Here is a 19523-nt window from a genome sequence, read left to right as displayed (position 1 = left end):
GTGTCAGAGGCAATGAGATTGGCACAGGATAGAGCACAGTTTAAGGCTGTTGTACATAGGGTCGCTATGAGTTGCAAATGACTCGATGGCACATAACAACAACAACAACAATCAAGACTCATGGAAACGCTGGTGGGAAGTCAAATGATTGTATGGCAGCAGGCAAATCAGCTGCCAAAGACCTGTTTAAAGTATTAACGAGCGTGGTTGTCACTTTAAAGACTAAGTTGTACCCGGCCCAAGCCAGATTTTTGTCTTAATCCTGTTTCTTCATGTGTATCTGATAATGAGACAGTGAATAAAGAACAAAGAAGAATTGATGGCTTTGGATTGTGGAGTTGTCAGAAGAACAAATAAGTATGTTTTGGGAGAAGCACGGTTAGAATGTTCCTTAGAAATGAGGGTCCTCAGACTGTCTCATGTACTCTGGGCATCTTATCAGGAGTACGTGCAGAAGGATATCGTGTTAGAAAGAGTAGAGGGTCAGAAAAGGAGAGAAGACGTCAGTGAGATGAATTGATGTAGTAGCTGCAAAAATGAGCTTATCTACCGAAGAGAGGGAGACAAAGGCAGTGGCACTGAATCACGCAGAGTTTTCATGTTTGTTTTTTTTTAAATTTTATCTTATCAATTTTAATGAACATTTACAGAGATTTTGGATTTCCATTCATTCGTTGTAGAGTTTTGATCTGTTGTGTGTAAGGTTGCTATGAATTGTAGTCCGTTGGACAGCACCTCGTAACAGTTGGTTTGTAGGACTGTAGGGCCGGGTACATTTCGGGCTCCATGACCCTGGCACCAGAGGAACTTACTACCGATTGCTCTGAAAGAGATCACAGTAGAAGGTTCCTGATACAGTGGGAGAAAAATATGGTACAAAACTCTCATAGAAAGATATGAATAGATTGAGAAACAGGTCATAGACTCAATAGAATAGTAAGCAAAACTAAAGAATAATGAAGAATTTGTGAAATATGATGTAGCAAGGATGAATCTAGAGGACTATATGCTGAGTGAAGTAAGCCCGTCAGGAAAGAACAAATATTTTAAAATTCCAGTATTATATAAAGGGAGCTCTGGTGGCCTAGTGGGTAGGGAGCTACATTGCTAATCCAGCGGTGACCAGTTCGAATCCACCCAGCTACTCCTCAGGAGAAAGATGAGCGTACTTTCCCCCTGCAGTTTACAGCCTCTGAAAATCAGCTGAGAGGTGGTTCTGACTTCTGACTGTACAGTAATAAGTTGGGTTTGTTGACTATTACAAAAAGGGCAAAGAATGGTTTATGCATAAAAAAAGTAAAGACATTCTCCATATTTTGTTGATGGGGTGTTTTCCTACGCATACAGGTAATTTATGAGACTCTAAATGGTTATCACGACTTTGCAGTGCAATTGGGTAGTGTCTTTCTGGTGCTACAGTTCTATTCCTGGGGATCAAATAATAGCAGTGATAATAATGTTCTGAAACAGAGAAACACACAAGGGAGGCATTGAGATTGCATCTTCTTTTCCACAAATCAAATAGGTGGCTGGCTCTCACGTTGTGGGTGCTGACCTGTTTAAAATGTTATTTAGCCATTAAACAGTGAGACTGTTGTCTGTGGACAGCCCGCAGGGTAAATTTTTGAGGGGGAGGTAACTTTCAGAATTACTTATATAGCATTGGCTTGTCTCATTCTCCACACCAGCCCAGAACATTGCCTGTCTGTCGGCAGCATATTCAGTGTACATCGAGGCTTTGTGGACACAGAGAATTCTGGAAGGCTGAACGCACCATCCCATCAACATTAGTTAAGCCTGATATGAAGAACGCATGGGATACCATGAGTGACAGCACAATTACCTCTTGATTTGTGAAATAATACCCTCTTGCTTCTGTGACTTAACCTTGGCTGTTCTTTACACCCCCAGATAAAAGCAGAAGATGACCAGCCCCTCCCTGGGGTCCTCCTGTCCCTCAGTGGTGGCGTGTTTCGTTCCAACCTCCTGACTCAGGACAATGGCATTCTGACCTTCTCAAACCTGGTGAGGTGTCCTTCTGTGACCTGTTGTCCCCAGAGCATGGGGATGGAACGCACTGGGCTTGTGTATTATTTACTTGACAATGTGAGAACAGAAGACCAACTCGAATGGTTTACATTTCATTAGGGATTGGATGTAATTAGAGTCTTGTTCATACTAGAACTTAAATGCCACTGATTCATGTTACCTTCCACGCACACTTCTCACTTCCTGGTCACCTACTTGTCCCTAGGACAATGTAATTAATGACCCCTGGGCACAGTGGCTCTCTTAGACCCTGGGCTCCCACGGTGGCGTCACATTGCAAAGTGTCAGGTTGCATTTGGTGTTCTTTATTTGTTGCAAAGCCGCAGACATCACTGGAGTCTAGGCTGAGATGGTGGCAGGAAGCCAGGCTCCCATGTCACTTTCCTTAGTTCAGAGGCTCCTGCGCGTCCATGAGCCCAGAAGCAAAGGGACAGCAGCCCTGCCTCCTGCATTCTTCCCTGGGTCTTTTGATGTTCAGCCTGTAGGAGATGCCACTGCTGGTAGTGGGGTGGGCACAAGTGGACTGAGTTAGCCTGGCTGCTGTCGGTGTTGCTTCTTCGGGACTCCTTTGCTGTGCCTGTTTCTGGCTTCTAAGAGGCACAAGAAGTGGCCTGGCGACACCTTTCTCACAAGAAAGAAAAAGCATTGGGAGGCAAGAGAAGAAGTGGCTAGGGAGTCGCACAGGCTGGCCTCGAACCTGGCTCTGCATGGCCAGGACTAGCACTAGTTTTCCCTGTGAGATGTGGTCTGAGGGCCTGACTGGCAGGCAACAGGGAGTCCTTGTGAGTTAGCACACTTATCAGGGGAACAAAAGGACTGTTCCGGGGAGGCCTCCGAAAGATCACCGGCTCGTAGGCTGCACACCCAGCTCAGGTCTAACGTTGGTCACTTTCTGTGTCAGCTCAGGCCGATTCCTCTCTGAGCCTTAGTGTCTTCATATGCCTTCACCACCCACCAGATGCTCTGCTGGAGAAGGAGGGGGCAATCTCCTCCTGTACCAGTCAGATCTGATTTGACAGTATACGTAAAAATAATACATATGCCTTCACCACATCCCACCTCTCCCTCACTGACTGCTGGACCGTTGCCGTCTTTAGAATCGTTGAATTGCTTTGGTGCAGTTATTTACTGTAGGGCGAGGGCTACCCTTTCTGTTGGATTAGGAAGCCTTGCGGCTCTGGTGGCGTAATTCTGGCCGATCATAACTTTAATGTCCTCCTTCGTGACTGGAGACACATCTCTAGATGCAGATGTTGTGCTTGTCTCTCGCAGAGCCCTGGGCAGTATTACTTTAAGCCTATGATGAAGGAGTTCCGCTTTGAGCCGTCCTCCCAGATGATCGAGGTGCAGGAGGGACAGAACCTGCGTATCACCATCACTGGGTACCGCACGGCCTACAGGTGAGTAGCGCCCGGCTGGCAGGACGCCCTCCAGTCCCCCGGCCGCTTTATTTTGAGAGGCAAGGGAGCTGCGGTCAAAGGTCAGGAGGGTTGTGACTGCTGCCCTTTCCTTCTAATCCCTCTGAAACCGGTGGTTCAGTCACCAGGTTCCTGAATCAAGCTGATGTCTGAAATTCTTGAATTTCAGTTTTTAAAAGTTTTAGCTTTGAAGTCAAAACTGGAAAGAAATGCCTTCACTTGGGTAAAATTAAGAATATTGAAAGGTGTGTCCAGTGGCGGAGTCCTCCTGTTCCTGTCTCAGCTCACTGGCAGTGGGTTTGGTAAACACATGCCACTATTTATGCACACATTTGTATGTGTCTGCATATCCCTGCCTTATATAGTACATGTAAAATGTCACTTAACACACAGAGAGTACATGTTTTAGGTGAGATATGTGGAATAAAAGAACATATAGCATAAAAGGGCTAGTGATTTATTTTCTTTTTCTAGAGTACTTTATTCCTTAAAATCTAGAAAAATTAGAATAAAATAAAATTGAGCCTTTTTTTATCATTTTCTGGTGCTCCCTTTAGAATGTGGGGAAAGAGGAATGAATGACGGCCTTTCCCTCAGCTGGGAGGCCGTGTTGGACGTGGCACAGCTTGAGCAGTTGCCCAGGGCATAATTCTCCCCTGGACAGCTTTGTACCGTCCAGTGTTGGTAAATGTGGGACGCTATCCCTGGGCTCCTTTGTGTGTTTTAGGAAACCACCCGGATATAACGCTTTGTTTCTTATCATTTCAGTTGCTACGGCACAGTGTCTTCTTTAAATGGAGAACCAGAACAGGGCGTGGCCGTGGAAGCTGTGGGACAGAACGACTGTAGTATTTACGGAGAAGACACCGTGACAGACGAAGAGGGGAAGTTTAGGTTACGTGGCTTGCTGGTGAGACTCTTGGGAATGTTTTGTTAGTGGATATCTGTTTTTCATACTATGCAGAAATATGTTCTGGTGCCTCCAGAAGTTCTGGGAATGTGATTGACAAGGGATCAGAACCTCTCCACCCCCATCTCAGTGGACACAACTTGCTTTTTACCCACCTGACTTGCTGTTTTGGGATCCTGTGACTAAAATAAAGTTTGGCAACGATGATTTTGGTGCACCACTTGGTGGCTATGGCTTAAGTCAACGAAGTCAACGATGTCAAACTAAATAAATGCCTGTGGGTCCCCGAGTGAGGATGGTACACAATAGGGAGTCATGAGGAGTGTGGTGGGTTAGAGTGGGCGTGAACTATGGACGGGGGCAGGTACCACCCAATCCAGTCCATTACTGCTGAATGGAAAGACAGGCTCAATATTGTGAAGGAGTTTAAGTTTTTAAAAGAGAACTTAGAAACTCAGATTTCCATGTGAAAACGCTTGATTTAAAATATTAGCTATCTGTGAAAAACGATAAATCAGAAACCCCCTGCAGCTTCTTTGTGTGTGCCAGACAAAAACAAATTTTGGGGAACTGGTGACATTTGTGGTGCTTCCCCCCGCCCCACTCAATTGTTATTTGTTGGTCCTTTCATTCCTTAAGTATTTAGTGTGCACGTTAGCCGTCACCAGGAGAACGGTCTGCTGTAGGATATCCTGTCGGGATTTGAGCCATTAGGATGTGGGGTTTGGCTTCTTGCCTTTTAGATCCAGATGCCACAGTGCTTACGTACAGGTCGAGAGAAAGACTAGTTAGCAGCGAGGAGAGGGCGAGCACCGTGCTTGGAGTTTGCAAATGCAAAACTAAATAAAATGTTCCCTGGGTAGAAGAATTGAGATGAAATCAGTTGCAGAACTTGAAATAAATCTCTCTTTATCAGGATTGCTTTTCAAAAACCTTAAAATATATATAACAAAAAAAGAACCATTGTAACCTTTGAAACTGTGAAGTGTGCAGTTCAGTGACGTTCACCGTGCTGCGCAGGCATTACCAATATCGATTTCCAAAAGTTTTTGTGGCCCCCAGTGGAAATTCCATGTCTCTTAAGCAATACCCTTGTCTCTCCCCTCTCCACAGTCCTTTGTAACCATTGATAAACTTTTGTTTCTATGCATCCACCTATTCTAGATATTTCCTCCCAATGAGATCATACAATATTTGCCCTATTTTTTTTTTTTGTTTTATTTTCTATTTTTTGTGTGTGTACCGTCAGATCAGATCAGGAGGAGATTACCCCTCCTTCTCCAGCAGAGCATCTAGTGGATTCAAACCATGTGCCTTTGAGATTGTAGTGCAGCTTCTTGCGCCACCAGAGCTTCCTAATATTTGCCCTCTTGTGTCTGATTTATTTCAATGAGTATAGTATTTTTAATACTCATCCTTGTTGTAGCTCTGTCATCCCTTGATACCTGTTGATAACAGAATAATAGCCCATTGTGTAGATAAAGCATTTCCGTTTTATACATTTGTTGATGAACTCTTGGGTTGAGTCCACCTCTTATGAATATGCTGCAGCGGCTTTTAAAGATGATCCTTTCAAGAGGGTTGACCTGTTACAGAGGGGAAAATGAAATGGGAGGAGGTATTCCCATCGTGGTGTCCATGTGCGATCAGACCAGGCTTTGGTCGAGTTTCATATGAACACACTCTTTCTGGAGATTTGACTGCTGGTTTCGTTTGCAGCCGGGGTGTGTATACCACGTTCAGCTCAAGGCAGAAGGGAATGATCACATTGAGCGGGCCCTCCCCCACCATCGGGCCATTGAGGTAAGCTATTAAATGCTTCTGCTGAATCTTAATATGATTGCTTCCTTGATGAGAAATATTTTAGAACTTCTCTGGCTGCATTTCAAGTGTTGTGGGGGTCGCTTGGAATCCTAATTAAGGGTCTTCTTAAGAACTGTGACATCTTCACATGTAGCATCTTATGTGAGTGGGGGTTTTAAGGAACAGCGATTCTGTCATGTGTTCAGAAAAGAAATTTGAACTCTTGCTTTCCCCCCACCTCCCCTTGCCATGTAAGCCTAGATGATTATTCTCCAGGGGTCTTGAGAGTGAGAAGTATAGGAACAGGGAGCTTAGTGGGCTTAATTGGTAGCAAGACCATCTAGTCTTATATTCAGTTGCTCAGATTTATTCCATTTGGTGAGCAGAGTCCCTTAATAATCAAGATCATGACTTAGCTAAACTGACCCCTACAGAGGCCAGCTCCAGTTCCAGGATATGGCCAGGTCCATCTGCCTCCAGTTCATGGTGATGGCCAGGCCCATTTGAAGTCTTTCCTGAGCAACTCAATTTGTTGGACTCAAGGACTTGGGTGGAAGAGAGAGACTGACTTTCTGTCTTTCTGTCTGTCTGTCTTTCTTCCATCCATCTATCTATGTCTGTTTTCATGTATTTCTCTGGCATCCAGCATTAGAAAGGGATGGGGTAGCTGCATCTCACACAAAAATGCCTTACAGCTCAACTATTTCCCTACAAGGGTGATGAGGTCAGGGTCATAGCAGTAATGTGGACCAGGCCAGGCAGATATAAAGGAAAGAAGTGTGGAGTCCGAGGTCTCACAATCTGGCAAGCCAGGTATCGCCCACCTGGCAGCAGTTTGCGCCCTTAGTTACTTCCATGCAAACTCTTCTCACTTAATGCAGTTAAGTGCCATTAGCTCTGAAGTGGGTCTCAGACCACCCAACAGCCAGCTTTTCCTCCTCCAGCTTTCTCACCTTCAGTGTTCCTCTTTTTCCAGGTCGGGAACAATGACATCGATGATATAAACATCATAGTTTTCCGGCAGATTAATCAATTTGATTTAAGTGGCAATGTGATCACTTCCTCTGAGTATCTTCCAACCTTGTGGGTAAGCTCGAGACCAGCTTTCTAAGGGGAAAGTATTTCATACCTTCTGGCGTTAACACGAAGAAGAGGCTTTTGTGCGTGTGTCTGGCCCTTGCTTTAAGCACTGAGTGTGGACGTTCTGCCAAGTGCTGCCTGCTGAGGGCTAGTGTGGGGATTGAAGACCCTCTGGTCATAGCATGTATTCAGGAGAGCGATTGCTGAGCAGCTGAGAGAAATGTGGGCTGATTTCAGACCACTGTTTTCCCAGCAGTTTGTCTTTGGAGTGAGTGTTGCAAAAGCCCAGGGACTAATCATTCCAGTCTATAGTCTAACATGGAATGAGTCTTAAGACAAAGTGCCTCATAATTTATAAGATCTGTCTGGAATGAAGATGGTGTGCACTCAAGCCAGGCAGGCTGGGCTTTTCCTGTCCCTATCACCGTGTGGCCTTGGGGAGATCACTTCAGGCCCATGTGCCTTGAGTTCCTCCTCTTGTGAACTCAGGGTATTGGACTCCATGAGCACTTGAAGCCTCTTCCACCTGTAACAAAATTTCCATGTTTGTAGTTAGGGAAGAAATACTTATAAAATGCCCTGCAATCCCTTAGACATTGTTAAAGAATCGCTGTGGGCATGTATTGCTCAGAGCTTGTTCAGTTTTATGTACAGTTTGGGATGTGGCTTGATTGAGAGCATCAGTTTAGGTGTGAATTGACCTGCTAACTACCCTTAAGTCCTGGGCTTGCAAACCTGTGTGGAGATTTGCAGGCGGGCAGCATGAGAGTGTAAGTGAGGAAGGCTGGATGGGTTTTGAGACAAACTAGAGAAACCATGTCTTGTCGGGAGGGTGGGGTGGAGGGAATGGGGACAGCCATTGTGTTGCTGCCATCTTAAATTTCCAGCTCAGAGTTGGTACCATTTCCTAAGTTCTTGATAAATGGGAAATTAGAATTATTTGCAGTTCTTTGATTGTTAAAGATGGATGATGAATTAAAATTTAGTTTTAAATCCTCTTCAGAGCAAAAGAACACACATTTAATTCAATGACAAACCCTGTCCTTGAATGTAGAAGTTGTATTTGGTTTTTTGTTTGTTTTATTGAAATTTTAATGAAAGTTTACAGAAGCCTTAAGCCTTGAATTTCCATTCATTCATTGTTGCACAATTTCCCCCCCCCCCCCCAATTCCTCTAGAAGTGGTATTTGCCATGGCCTGGTCTGGACTGTGGCTCCCAGGTCTTGAATCTAGGACCCTTGTCTTCTGTGCCATAATATGCACACAGCATTAGCTTGGGCGCTGGACCAGGGCTCTCTGACATTCTCTACGGCAGGTGCAGGATGCCATCTCACAGTCTTTAGACAGGCTGCATGTACCTTCCTCTTGCTCATACTCCAGTGCACAAGCTGTCAAAACGGGCAGCGGACCCAGGCCCCCGAGAAATAAAGGCCAGACACTGTACTGCTTCTTAAGGCAGCCCAGAGAATCAAGTGCCCCAGGTGGAATTAAAAGACCACATCATTTTGGGGAGACAGGACAAGGTGGGCAAGGCCCAGCATCACGTGGACTCAGCCCCACACTCTGCCATGTATGGGTCCTACCTCCGCTGTCTTTTTCTCCGGCTTTCTGTGGGGATAATAATAATACCTGTTTTCACTCATTGGTGATTCAAAGAGCCTGTTGCATGCCTGGGGTATTATAGCTACTCAACAAATGTTGACAGCTATTTTTTTTTTAACATCCTTATAATAACTATTATTATTCTTTTGAGTGATAACTGAGATTAGGGCCTATTTAAAACCTTGCATTTCAATGTGTGGCATGTTAGAAGAATCTGAGCTGATGGAGGGAATGCATTATGTAGCGCCTGTCAGGGAAGCATGGTTTCTCATTCAGATAACCGTGTTTCCCAAGATTCCACCTCCCGTCCCCAAGAGAGGAGCTGTCCTGGGGACGAGTGAGAGGAAATGTTTATCGGGTTTTAGTGTCATGGGCACGCCCTGTTCTGTTTCTCTTCCAGGTAAAGCTTTACAAAAGCGAGAACCTCGACAATCCAATCCAGACAGTGTCTCTCGGCCAGTCCCTCTTCTTCCACTTCCCGCCCCTGCTCAGGGACAGCGAGGTAATGGCGGGGGCTCAGCGCTGGTGACAGCTTCGTCGTGAATAATTCCACTTTTGAGTTTCAAGGAAACATGGTTCTTCTGCTTTCCTCGCAGATACCGTTCTCCAGAACTGGTTGGAGTGGTGTCCTCTGAATCAAAGGAGATTGGGCTCTGAGGGGATTAGTGTTTCTTAATTAGCTGTTTTTCTCTTTATAAAAGGACATGCATTCGCAGCAGGGGGTTTGGGAAGAAATGAAAAGCAGCCGTAATCCCCTCATGCAGAAGTAACCACCATTAAATGTTGTTAATAGGAGCTCTCAGTGGCTGAGGGCGCTTGCGTGTGAGGGAGAAGTACGCATGTGAACATGTATAAATTCATGCACTTTTTGAGGAACCCTCGTATTTAAGGCAAAGTCTTTACATTATTGCTGTGTATTATTTTGCCAAACACAACCTTTCTAAAATGACCCTTTTCTTTCTTTACATTTACGTACAGAACTATGTTGTTGTGTTGGACTCCACGCTCCCCAGGTCCCAGTACGACTATGTCTTGCCTCAAGTCTCTTTCACTGCTGTTGGCTACCATAAACACATCACTTTGATTTTTAATCCCACGGTAAGTGTGAGAGGGAGTTAAAAACAGAAGTGGGAGGGGGGAGAGCAGTTAAAGCTGCGCAATGCGGGCTCCGGCCTCCGGGCCGGGCCTCCGGTGGAGGATGCTGTCAAAGGGCGGTCAGCATCGGGTCTGGGTCACTCGCACATTCTGCATTTCCTCAAACCCTCTGCTACTTTTCAAGGATTGATGCCTCCAGTTCCCTGTGAGGAGGAAATGGGCACTGAGAGGGGTTCATTGACTTCCCCTGGTTTGGGAAAGGCTGGGGCTCTGTGTGTGTGTGTGTGTGTGTGTGTGTGTGTGAGAGAGTGAGAGACAGACAGACAGAGAGAAAGTTCCTTCATAATTGGTGGTTCTAGGAGATAAGTCATGGAGATCTGGAACCTTCAGAACCAACTCCGAACTTACAGGTAATACAGAGGACATGGGAGCATGAAAATGACACTTCAGTCACCTTTAAGTGGTGAGACTCTCCTGGATAAAAAATCTGAAATCTGATTTCTTCTACAAATATTTGGAAGCAGGAGTGGCATCCACTTCCTAAATAAACATGCCTCTGAAAACTCTATGAACTTTAATAAATGTTGATAATTTTAGAAGGGCTTCAGGCCTTTTGTTCATCGGGTCACTGTGAGTCATGCTCGACTTAGAGGCAATCAACAACAACTACAAATACATTGTTTGTTGTTAAGTGCCGTCGAGTCGGCAAGTGACTCATAGCGACCCTATGAAGGAGAGTCCTCAATGCTTGGGTGCCTTTCATCCTCTCTCCAGGTTCATAGGGTTTCTGGAGGCAAGCTGTTATGGAAGTGGATGCCACTCCTGCTTCCAAGACAAATAGAAAAGGAAAAAAACCCCTCCTAAAATTAAAAACTAAAAAAAAAAACACCCAAAACCAAAAACCTAAATTCAAAGAAACTTAATAAATTTCTCAACCAGTTGGGAAATGTGGATCTTAACTGGGTTTTGCATCAGACAGATGAACAGACTGTAACCAGTAACGGAACAAAACACACACCACTTTCATTTTTATGAGATGATGGTTTAGATTGATGGTTCCCAAAGTTAGCTAAATAACCACATCATTGGCAGCACAAACAAATCCAGGATCTGCTCGTCCTGAACCTATGAGGACAAGAGTGGAGCCCAGGGATTGACATAAAAAACCAAATAGTCTGGCCTCGTGCCTACTGGATCATTATTTCTAGGCCATTTTCAATGGGAAGAGAAGGAATTTTATGTACAGGTAACTATATAGAGCAGTATCTGTTGATCTATGAATAATAGGCTTGTAGGTGTTTATATTTTTACCACTTTCAGTTTGGTGACATGGCACGTTTCTGTGATCCTAGAATCTGTCACTGGCATTTCAAGTATTAGGGTCACCTATGGTGGGCAGGCATCGATGGAGCTTCTATTCGGAGACAGAACAGGAAGAAGGGTAGGTTGTCTGCTTCTGAAGAATTCTGGCCACTGAAAACCTTATGAATTTATGAATAGTGGCACGTCCCCTGATACAGTTCCGGAAGGTGAGCCCCTCAGATGGCAGGCACTCAGACTGGGGAAGAGCACCCTCTTCAGTGTAGAATCTACCTCAAATAACACGCAGAACAAGGTTCCTGGGCCTTCATTTGCTGCTATGCCACAATTCAGGATGAGAAGAGAGAACTGCAAATATTGACTAGAAGCTGGACTGTGAGACTATGAAGTATGAATCTAGAAAAAGTAAGTTCTCATAACCTGGAATGGAATGCATGAAGAGCAATATCCACAGGCCTTAGTGAGCTGAGATCAACCTATAGTAGACGTTTGGAATGAGACCAGTATACACTCTACTACAAAGAGGAATGAGGGCACGTTCATTGTCAAGAACATTTCAAGACTGATCTTGAAGTATAGCACTGTCAATGGTAGAATAATAGCCATTCCCCTACAAGGAAGACCAGTTAATATGACCATAATTCAAATCCACACACCACCCACTGATGTCAAAGATGAAGAAATTGGAGATTCCTTCCGGCTTCTGTAGTTGGATGTTGGTCAACGTGCCCTCAGGATGTGTTGATAATTACTAGTGATTGGAATGCAAAGCTGGAGATAAAGAAGAAGGGAGAAGGACATAGGGCCTTGGTGACGGCATTGGGCAGCTCATGATCGAATTTTCTGCGACTGGTGACTGCCTTGTCTCTGCTATCTTATTCAACAACATAAATGGTAACTATCCATGTGGGTCTTGCTGTATGGAATACACACAAAGCAAATCATCTGTGTCTGTGCAGAGAGATGTTGAAGAAGCTCAGTATCAAGACCAAGCAGTATTTTACTCTACAATATGTACAGTCTTGATGGGTCAGAGTTTACTTACCAGCACTTAACAATAACAACAACATAGTTATATTTGTATATAGATAGATTTAGACACTCTTTATTCGTTTTGTAGCTGTGTACCTCTCTGTCATTTAGATACACCAGATTTCTTGGTATTTTTGGTGGTGGTTACTATTATATTTACGCCTTTTGTGAATTGCCTTCTGTGTACATATTTCTGCATTTCATCTTCAGAATAGATGTTAGAAGTGGAGATGGAGGATCAAAGGGTGAACACGTCTGTAACTGTGTACAATGTTGCCAAATTCCTCTCATTGCTGTTGCTAACAGCATGCTGACAGATTTTTGAACTTTCACATTCTAATAGAAAAGAAGTGGCATCTTGATGTAGTTATTTGCATCTTTCTTATCTTTTCATATTGTTAAGAATTATTTGTATTTCCTTCCCTGTAAGCTGTCAGTCGATTTCTGAAACCCATTTCCTATGGTGTGAGGAGCTGCATTTATCTCTTGTTTTAGAAACTCTTTGTCGATTAAGGATATTAACCTTTTGTGATTTCCCTGCTTGTAATTTATCTTACGGAACAATTGCTTTAATTTTATTTTTGTGTTAAACATGTCGATTATTTCTTTATCGCTTCTAGATTTTGAATCATGATTAGGAAGATTTTTTTTTTCTTTTAGGTTTTAGAAGACTCACATTTTCTTTTCTTTTGGTACTTGTGTGGTTTCATTCATTTTTTACACTGAAATCTCCACTGATTTGGAAATTTTCTGAGTATGTCAAAGATTGTTTCCTAATTTGGCCTAGTGATTAAAGTGTTCAGTTATTAATAGAAAATTCAGTGGTTTGAACTGACCAGACGCTCAGTGAAGGAAAGATGCTGCAGTTGGCCTCTGGGAAGATGGCCAGCTTTTGAAACGATGGAGTGGTTCTGCTGTGTCCTCAAATGTTGTTTGGTATTGGAATTGACTCAGTGGCACTGGACAGCATGTCATGCAGTTACTGTTCAGTGCTTTGAAAAAGCATTCTGTATCTCAGCTCTATTTTTCTTGGAGTATATTCCTTGCTGTGGAGTAGCTGGGTCATAGGGGATTTTTATGTTCAGCTTTTTAAGGAAATGCCAAACTATCTTCTCGAGTAGTTGTACCGTTTTATAGTCCCACCAACAGTGTGTGAGCATTCCAATCTCTCTCCAACATTTATTGCTTTCTGTCCTATTAAACTTTGCCACTGCTACTGGGGTGAAGTGTTATCTCATTGTGGTTTTGTTATGCATCTCTTTTATTGCTAGTGATTGTGAGCATTTCTTCATGTGTCTGTTGACCATCTCACTGTCTTCCTCTGTGAAAAGTCTTTCCATGTCTTTGCCCATTTTGTAATTGTAATTACCAGTATTTTTCTTGTGGAGGCCCTGCAATACTTGGAGATTTGTACACTGAAATTTATAGCAGCATTATTCACAATAGCAAGAAAATAGAAACAGCCCAAATGTCCATCACCAAATGAATGCGTTGAGAAAGTATGGTACATTCACACGATGGAGTACTATGCGGCACTCAGGAGCAATGATTTTGAAAAATAATATATAACGTGGGAGAGGCTAGTGACCATTATGCTGAATGAACTCAGTCTCACAAGGATAAATACTGCACGAGACCATTATTGTAAAAGTAGAAGGATAACTAGTAAGATGTGTGTAAAAGTCCAGGAGGTCAGGGGCCTGAGAGTGAAGAGGGGGGAAATCATGGGGTCACAGAGTTTGGTGACTGAAGAGAGGGAGTGAAGGAGTTAGGAAAGATCCACCAGAAACCCAAAAAGACAAGGTGACAGTGGGCATATGTCAGTGGTGATTAGTTTTATAAAACACAATGTCTGGGAATGAAACACAATGTGAATGAAGGAGTGTGTGAAGCACAATGTATATGAATTAAACACAATGTATATGAATTTTGTGTACAGACCAATATAAAATTTTAAAAAAGCGTTCTGTCACGGAAGTTGGCAGAAATAATTGCAGATTCAGAGATGAAGAGATGGGGACTTGGACAGTTGTGGCCAGCCCAGGGTCACCATCTCGAGCGTAGGGATGGGCCGGAACCACAGCTGGCTTCCCAGGCTTCTCTGAGGAGTGGTCTTACAGTTCTCAGAGCACAGGACAGTCTTGCTTGAAGTAGAGCGTTTTTCCTGAGACCCCAGGAGGAAGCTCTTCCTTGTTCCCCAGTCCTAATTAGAAAGTGCTGGAAACAAGCACACAGGAAACTGTCTCTGTGAGGGGCACGTCAAGACCCCGAGGAGCGTGCGAAGTCCCTGTGAAGGCATGACAGGCACGGACCCTGACGTTCTGGGGGCTCACCTGAGTCCAGAGGGCACAGGCAGCAGGTGTCAGGAGCTTCAGGACGCTGCTGGTGGTGGTCAGGCAAGCGCCTCCCTGGAGCTGCTGGTGGGAGTGTGCATTCCTGGGAATGGCCAAGTTGACTGTCCAGATGCACCACGTTTTTCTGGTCCGTTAATCTGTTCTGAACCCTTGGATTGTCTCTGCCTCTTGTGAACAGTGCTGTCTTAGAGTCCCCACTCTCAAGTCTCTTGTTTGTACACCTAGGACTGGATTTCCAAGTCAGAGGGTAATTTCATGTTCACTGTTTGGAGAAATTGCCAGACTATTTTCCACAGGGGCTGCACCATTTAAAATTTTCAGCAGCATTGCATGAGAATGCCAGTTTTCCCATTCTCACTAATAATTTTATTTTCTGATTTTTTAATAATGGCCATCCAAGTGGGTGTGTCTTACTCCTGTTAGGTGCAGATGAGTCAGAACTGACTCATAGCTGACCCTCCAGCAGGAGATTTTCAGAGGCGGTAAATCACATGGGAGGCAATTGCCCATCGTCCTCTCTCAGGGCAGCTGGTGGGATTGAACCATGTTTCTTTGGATTGGCAGCACAATTCCTTACCACTAAGCCACCAGAATGGCCTAAGCTTTTAATGGGGCATATAACTTCATGGAAAATAAGCTGAGATCTAAGACATTTTAAAAATACAGAAATAGGAAGTTGAGGTGGTTAGCAGTCCTTGTTGTTCCGTTTACTGAAGGACCATCCCATCCTGCTTCCACTGTCTTGGGTGATAAGGACCTTCATCACTCTTCAGCGGTTCTCAAATGATCTGGCTTTAGGACTTCTTAAAAATTCTTCAAAAAGAAATGATCTCTAACTGCTCTTATTTATGTAGTTTTAGTTCTCTGTATTTATTTATAGACATTAAAACTGAAAAATGTAGGAAATACAAGAATCCGCAGCCCACACATTCAGTTAGCTGTCACCAGTGATACCATCATGTCACACAGCCTCTGGAAAACTCGGGTGTGGACTTAGGAGAGAAGGAGGAGGCTAAAGGCGAACGCCGGCAGAGTACACCTATGAAATAAGCGCTGATCTTGTAAACCTCCTCAACAGGTGGCCCCCAGATCGCCCTTTGAGAAGCCATGCTTTGGCCCCTTAACTTGTGTGACCATAATCTGAAAGGTCTCATTTAATTAACTTGTTTCCTTTGCTCAGGCAGGGCAGGTGTGGGTTCAGCTCCCTGTCCAGAGACCCAGAATTCCAGAGGATTTAACAAGATGAAGGTTTCCCCCCCATGTCCTGTATCTAGCAGTGGGCAGTCCAGAGCAGTCCACAGTGCTGGTCTGCATGCTGTCCATCCAGCAAGAAGGCAGGCCTCACCATTTGTCCTGGGCCACAGCGTGGATCGTACCCCGAGCATGTCTGTGTGTGATTGGCTACAATCCCATGAACATACCTGTTCTCAGGGAAGTGGCATCAGTATGCCAGTTGGAGAGTTCTGTAAGAAGAAAAGAGGTCCTTTGTGGCATAGCAGATTGAGTGTTGGTCTGCTAACTGAAAGGTCAGCACTTGGAGCCCACCACCCAGTCTGCAGGATGATGAGACAGCCTCCTTTCGTTAAGTTTACGGCCTCCGAACACCAACAGGGGCTTGCTGTGAGTCAGAACCAGCTTGGTGGTGGAGGATTTTCGGGAGAGAGGCGCGGGCTGCCAAGCCTCAGGCAGCGGGCCACTTGGCTTCCTCTTCAGTTGTCATCTCTGGGACCATCTGCCCAGTGTCTGGAACAGTGGGTCCTTGGCAGCCTGCTAGGAAAATGTCCGTGAACGTATTGGGGACTCAGTAAAATGAAACTCCTATTACTTCTTAGCCATAAAGATTCCCTGCTGTCCAGGTCTCTTCAGTTCTCAGATTGAATAGGATAAATTCAGCGGGAGGAACACCTTGTCATTGGAAGGTGTTTGTTCCTGAGCTTTGGATAGTAGGTAATTCACCTGAAAATTGACCCAAGTTATTTCAGTTCCTCACATTGGATAGCGAGAGCGTGGATTGCACGGATACTGGAATGTCTTTGGGTAGCTGATTTGGAGGTCTGAGCAGATCATAGCAGTGCAACTGAGGATGGTAGACAAATTGGAGAAATGACTGTGCATTAATGCCTTTTCTTGGTATTTGCAGAGAAAATTGCCTGAGCAAGACATTGCCCAAGGATCCTACATTGCTCTGCCTCTGACGCTGCTCGTTCTGCTGGCTGGTTACAACCATGATAAGGTAGGGAGTTCCCAGACTGCATGAGAAAGGAAGGGTGTGCCACCGAGGGCTGCTTGAAAATGACCAGCGTCGTAGAAATTACACAGTTAAAACAGATGTGGTGATCAAATACGTCTACTTAAAATTTGCCAGAGAAGTTCTAAGTGTACATTTTAGTGACATTTATTCCATGTACACTGCTTTGCCTTGTTTCCAAGTTTTTCCATTCCTCTCAACACAAATTGTTTCCATTACACAATAGGATCCCACCCAACGCTGCACCTTTGTATCTGGCGGCTTCCGCTGAGCGTGTGTGTCTTCAGGGCTCATCTCTGTTGTCAGATGTGTTAGAGCTTTAGTCTTCTTCTTGGTCAAATGATAGTCCATGTGAAAAATAGACCACCTTCAGTTTACCCGTTTTGATAAATGTTATCAAATTTTATCCATGTTGATAGACACTTGGATTGTGTCCAGAAGTTAGAGAATTTTAGGGTTGGAACAGATCATAAGCAATTTATGCTGATGTTTGTGAGGTGAGGGTCAGGTGCAGCTCCTGTTTCCCTCTGGCCCATTACTTCTCACACCAGCGGCTCCTCCAGGGCACTTGATATTTCACTGCTGAATTTGGTAACAGTGCACACAGAACTCACAGACTAGACTCATGATCATGTAGCTTTTTGGGGTAACACAGAATTAATTCGGTAAACACAGAAGTATGAGCTCTGGTGGCTTAGTGGCAAGAAGCTGCGCTGCAATTCAAAAGGCGCACAGTTTGAGGCTACCGGTTCACGAGAGAAGGATGGGCAGTCTCCTCCTGTGCAATTAACTGCCTCTGAAAACCCGCCGGAGGGTCAGCTGTGGGTCGGTTCCGACTCTCTGGCACACAAAACCAACAACAAGCACAGAGGTATGGGGTGCGGTTCAGGATGCAGTTTGGTGTTAACCTAAGATTCATGGGATTCCAGGCTGTGATGAAGTAACGCAGGAGAAATGGATGAAGGGACTTGGAGCAGAGAGCAGACTCTGCCTTTGTCCGTCATCCAGCAGAGGCTCCGGGGTGGCTCCGAGAGGGCCCTGCTTGCTTCAGGCTGCGCTGCGCTAGGCCAGCATCATCACAGTTCCTGAAGTGCTGCTGCTCTCAGGACGCCCCCTTTGGGGTGTCCCCACTCTTGTGGCTCCCTGTTTCCTGGGCTCAGCCTTTCACCTCAGCTTCTGCACATTCTCACTGCATCTTTTGAAGTCACTGTAGCCAGCGCCGCTGGACACTATTCCGTACACAACTCTGAGCGTGCAAGGGCTCTCCATTCAGGTGAGGGAGGGCTTCTCGTGTGCTGTGTCCTCCCTCTTGGCCCTCCACCGACAAGCTCTGTGCTTCAGCCTGTCAGATGAGCCAGCCTTGGTGTATAACCAGGTGCGTCCCAGCCCAGAGGAGCCCATCCTCAAGGAGCTCAGGAATCTGGACCAAAGGCTGCGCTCCTTTCCATAAGGTGATGCCAGGCATCACAGGTGCTACCTCGACCTTCCCTCCAGACTCCCTTCCTTGTTAACCTTTTTAAGTACTCCCGGTGATGTTCACTGAGATACCCACTCACCTGTGGGGGCACTCTGGTGCCCTGGTACCCACGGTGGGTGTGGCCTTGCAGGAGGGAGAGTGCTGATTGGTGTGTGGCCCTCAGAAAGGCCCGCCCTCCTCGCCCGCCCATCTCTATCTGTCTCACTCCTTCTCCTCTTCCTCCAGCTCATCCCTTTGCTGCTGCAGTTGACGAGCCGACTGCAGGGAGTCCGTGCCCTCGGCCAGACCGCCTCTGACAGCAACGGCCCCGAAGATGTGAAAAGACAAACCAAGAAACAGAAGACGCGGCGGACGTGAGGGCGGCGGGGCGGCTGAGAGTGCGCTGGGGACGGGCCGCCGCCTGGGCACCGGCGCCCCCTGGCTTGTGTCTGAGGAACTGGTCTGGTGACCATGCGGGCCCCGTCGCTGCCCATGTCCTCTCCCCTGTGGTGGCCCCTGAAGCAATGTGATGATTGGACCTTCTTGTCACTCAACTGAGCACAGTTTATTTTCGGAGTTGCAGATAATTTATTATTGTTGTTATTTTTGCCCAAGAAGCGTCCGAAGCTCTGTTGGCGATGTGAGAATGTACGTCTTGATTTTCAGCATTCGTTTGCAAGAAGAATCCCAATAAACATGGTTTCTTGTTCCACAGCGAAGTCCCTTTGCATTTACCTTTTCCTTTAACTTCCCGTTGCGTCTGGAAGTCATGCTGGAAACCTCAGCAGCCTGTGGCCATGGTTAGGAGTGTGTGTTGTGCACCTTTCAGTCAGAGCTGACTCATAGCTGACCCTCCAGCAGATTTTCAGGGACAGTAAGTCTCACGGGAGGAGATTGTCCATCTTTGTCCCTCTGAGCAGCTGGTGGATCCAGACCGTTTCCCCTTGAGTTGGCTCCACAGCCCTTACAAGGCCACCAGTCTTGGTAAAATGACATCCTCCTTGGTTTTTTTAGCTCGTCTCACACATTTTTCTCATGACATTAGCATAATGCTGGGGCCACAAACGGAGGTGCCTGTGGGGAGCTTTTGTGGCCGATTGGGAAGGAACTGTGCTGTCAACCCAAAGGCACACTGTTCGAGTCCAGCAGGTACTCC

General features: G+C 45.5%; 1 protein-coding gene across 2 annotated transcripts in view; it reads left to right on the top strand.

Annotated features, from left to right (window-relative positions):
- Positions 1–18800, top strand: part of NOMO1 (NODAL modulator 1) — a 68356-nt gene extending 49556 nt beyond the window's left edge. For both annotated transcript variants that reach the window (XM_006892668.1, XM_006892669.1), the window contains 9 exons: positions 1912–2025; positions 3322–3449; positions 4236–4377; positions 6097–6180; positions 7157–7267; positions 9263–9364; positions 9841–9960; positions 16804–16896; positions 18614–18800. In XM_006892668.1, coding sequence (XP_006892730.1) covers positions 1912–2025; positions 3322–3449; positions 4236–4377; positions 6097–6180; positions 7157–7267; positions 9263–9364; positions 9841–9960; positions 16804–16896; positions 18614–18745 — 1026 coding nt within the window. In that variant the 3' untranslated portion in view covers positions 18746–18800. The remainder of the gene's footprint in view (positions 1–1911; positions 2026–3321; positions 3450–4235; positions 4378–6096; positions 6181–7156; positions 7268–9262; positions 9365–9840; positions 9961–16803; positions 16897–18613) is intronic.
- The last annotated feature ends 723 nt before the right edge of the window (positions 18801–19523 follow it).

The sequence above is a fragment of the Elephantulus edwardii genome, unplaced genomic scaffold (assembly GCF_000299155.1).
Source record: "Elephantulus edwardii isolate Elephantulus edwardi_28Jun2011 unplaced genomic scaffold, EleEdw1.0 scaffold00117, whole genome shotgun sequence".
Lineage (NCBI taxonomy): Eukaryota > Metazoa > Chordata > Mammalia > Macroscelidea > Macroscelididae > Elephantulus > Elephantulus edwardii.
This window is presented reverse-complemented; position numbering and strand designations above follow the sequence as displayed.